The following is a 3,604-nucleotide window of genomic DNA, read 5'->3' as shown; positions in this document are numbered from 1 at the left end:
GAGATGTCAGATGTGTCACACACAAGTGAAGTCATATTTGAACTAGTGGACAAGGCAATTGAAGACATTGGTCCGGATGATGTGGTGCACTGTGATAGACAATGCTTCTAACAACATGGGAGCAAAAAAGCTACTTTTGGAGAAGAGACCAAACATCTTTTGGAGAAGAGACCAAACATCTTTTGGAGCTCTTGTGCAACTCACACAATCAATTTGATGCTCCAAGGAATTGGCAACATGCCATGGATCAAGAAGGTGATTGACCAAGCAAAGGCATTCACCATATTTGTCTATGGGCACACAAGAACATTGGAGTGCTTGAGACACTTCACAGAGTGTAGAGAGATAATAAGGCCAGGAGTGACTAGGTTTGCTTCAGCTTTTCTCACTTTGAACAACATACTAGAGAAGAAGGACCAACTAAGAAATATGGTGGTTCATAATAGGTGGGACACATTGAAGGATGTGAAGTCAAAAAAAGGAAAAGATGCAACAGCAACAATATTGAGTCCAACCTTTTGGAAGGATGTGAAGCTCTATTTGAGTGTTTTTGAGCCATCGGTTAAAGTTCTTCATTTGGTTGATGGGGATGTGAAGCCATCAATGGGTTTCCTATATGGAGAACTACTGAAGGCAAAGAGAGAGATCAAGGAAGCCTATGGCAATGTTCAGTCTCACTACAACGAAGTTATTGCTATTACTGACAAGAAGATGAAAGGAAGACTAGATTCTCCATTGCATTTGACTGCCTACTGCTGAATCCATACTACAGCTATGGTAACCCATCAATCTTTGATGAAGCCACAATAACAGAAGGATTTATCAGCTGTGTAGAGACTTTTTATCATCATGATGAGGAGAAGCAAGATGAGGCTGTCAACACTGAACTAAAGAAGTTTCAAAACAGAGAAGGAAATTTTAACAAGAAGCTTGCAAGGAGTTGTGAAAAATTTGATTACAATCTAGGTAGAGGTAAGTTATGTAGTTATGTTACACGGCTGGTTATCATCTATTGTATGTTTGTAACTAATATTAAAGAGTTGTTGTTTATTTCAGCATCTTGGTGGCGGCTATATGGAACTGAAACACCAGCTTTACAAAAGTTGGCAACAAGGATCCTTTCTCTGACATCAAGCTCTTCTGGTTGTGAAAGAAATTGGAGTACATTTGAAATGGTTAGTCCCTAACTCCATATCTACTGACTAGATTTCAGCAGTAAACTTATAGGAATTAAGATAGTTATATGGTCTCATGTTTAATTTGTAGATACACACTAAGAAGAGAAATAGGCTTACTACAACCCGACTCAACAAATTGGTCTTTCTTCAATTCAACTCCAAGTTGATTAATAAGAAAGAAAGGATAATGTCAAAGAAGACCACTGATGTTCTCTTGTCTAGTGCGAGAACTGAAGCTCAAGGTTTTCTGTATGAAGATGAAGATAATTGTGCAACAGTTGTCTATAGAGATGAGGAAGATGAGGAGATGGAAGGTACAGGGATACCTTGGTCTGTTATTGGAGATGCAGTGATAGCAAATCAACAACTTGAGCTGCGTAGAAGTGCAAGAGTGAGACAACTTTATGAAGGAGAAGAATTTGAGTCCGAAGAAGAAGAGTTTGATGAGGAGGATGAATATATGGAACCCTATTGAAGAAGATATGGCAGTTGGGCTTTATCAATTAGATAATTAACATGTCATGTTTATCACTTTATCTTTTAATTTATCTTCAACTTATGCTGAAATACTATATTGATATATATTATTCATCTATATATATGCTGAAATACTATATTTATATATATTATTCAGCCTATATATGTTGAAATAAAAAAAGGCAAAACACCTAGGCGCGCCTAGGCATGCCTAGGCGCTAGGCGATGGGTCTCCGCCTAGAAACCAGCTAGCGCAAAAAAAAAACATTGATTATTAGTAACTAAATACATTCAGAAAAAAATAAAAACCATTCGCATTAGGGCTAGGCGATATAACTGAACCGTTAGCTTGCAAAGATCAAGCCATGACACTATAAGCTATGCTGGTACTGATAGGGAAAAAAAAGAAATAACAGTTCTGACAGAATCACTTATGATTTGATTGCACACACAAAGTAGCCAGGAAAGAAAACAGTGCATAGACAAATGACAAGATCATAAATCAAACTGCTGAATGATTGCAAGGGAGGTTCATACTTCCTCTTTCTGTTGCCCATATCATTTGTCATGTCATCCTTCGGCATATTGGTGCTTGGAGTTCCCACACTATTCGAGAAAGAAAAGGTACAACTTCAAGTTTCATTACAATAGTGTTGACAGAATCACAGCTGTTACTCTGTTAGAATCCATTGAGTTCGAAATCTAAACATGTATATATGAAGTCTAAATATACAGGATATGCATGTAACAACAATTATAATGGGCAAATGAACATTGCACTGCTTGAATTGCCATGTCTACATGGCATTTAGCAATGTAAACTGTACAGATGGAAAGAAAATCTGAAGTAAACAATGATCAGTCTATCCAAATATGGACTCAAAGAACAATTTCACATACAGGGACAACATCACGGCCTGGAGAACGGCACAACATCTCCAGCAGGCCGTCCTCCAGGCCTTGTTTCAGAATTCAGATACCAGGTTTGGTGCCTTCCAGCAGTGGGCTACCATGCACACAGTACGTCCATACCTAACCAGATGGGCCAAATAGAGGCGCATCACCAAACCAAATCAATTTTCATACTCTGTCCCTCCCAAATTATAAACTGTTTCGGTATTTCTAGATTTATAGGTTTTGTTACGTACCTAGATATATAGTATGCTTAGATACAAAGTAAATTCTATGAAACTAAAAATGGTAAAATGATCTACAATTTGGAACGGAAGAGTAGTATGCAAGAAATGTCAAATGTGCTATCAACAACCCGGTAATTTGTTTCTGAAAGTGAGTAGGGTTCAGTTCAGATATTACAAGAGTTGCAGAAGCATCCCCTGTAATGACAGAGCGGCACATGGAGATTAGAGTTGAAGACATTGCAAGAATTGCAGAAGCATCCCCACCGAGATTATCTTGGATCGAAGGTTGGCATCCATCGGTGTTCCAAATCTCTAATCCCTGAGAAAATCACCAAAATTAGCAACGCAATACAAGCACGAGATGACACGAACCTGCAGCGCTCCTGGTGGAGCCGTCTGGGATCCCCAACCCCTTGAGGTGTTCGCCGACCTTGTTTACGTCCTTCCCGCCGCCGCCATCACCTACTTACCCGACCAGATCAACCACAAATTAGATTAGGCTGCACCAGAGACTGCGGGGACTGCGAAGGGAGGGGAAGGACCACAATAGATTAGATTAGATTAGGCCGCACCACACATAGGATGGAGCAGGCCGCCAGGCCCTGCACGAGGCGAGCGCGGATGCCGGCCTGGCGCGGGAGAGAGGCAGCGCGGGGAGGGGGTTTCGGGTTGGGAGAATGGGGGGTGACGGTAGCGACGCACCTGGATGTAGACGCTCTCCTTGGCACGCTCCTCCTTGCTTAGCAAGCAGCCCTTGCTGTCGCTGAGGAGGTGCCGGCCACCGGCCACCGCGGGGGCTGAGGGGGTGTG

At 41.4% G+C, this 3,604-nt stretch overlaps 1 protein-coding gene across 1 annotated transcript; it reads left to right on the top strand.

Moving 5' to 3' along the window:
* Positions 1-237: 237 nt before the first annotated feature.
* Positions 238-1,653, top strand: LOC101768183. Its single transcript, XM_004954809.1, has 4 exons — positions 238-671; positions 773-972; positions 1,057-1,175; positions 1,267-1,653. Exons 1-4 carry the CDS (start codon positions 238-240, stop codon positions 1,651-1,653), a joined length of 1,140 nt encoding a protein of 379 aa, XP_004954866.1.
* The last annotated feature ends 1,951 nt before the right edge of the window (positions 1,654-3,604 follow it).

The sequence above is a fragment of the Setaria italica genome, chromosome I, assembly GCF_000263155.2.
Source record: "Setaria italica strain Yugu1 chromosome I, Setaria_italica_v2.0, whole genome shotgun sequence".
Taxonomy (NCBI): domain Eukaryota; kingdom Viridiplantae; phylum Streptophyta; class Magnoliopsida; order Poales; family Poaceae; genus Setaria; species Setaria italica.
Note: the sequence above shows the minus strand (reverse complement) of the source record. Positions and strands in the feature narration are given on the sequence as shown.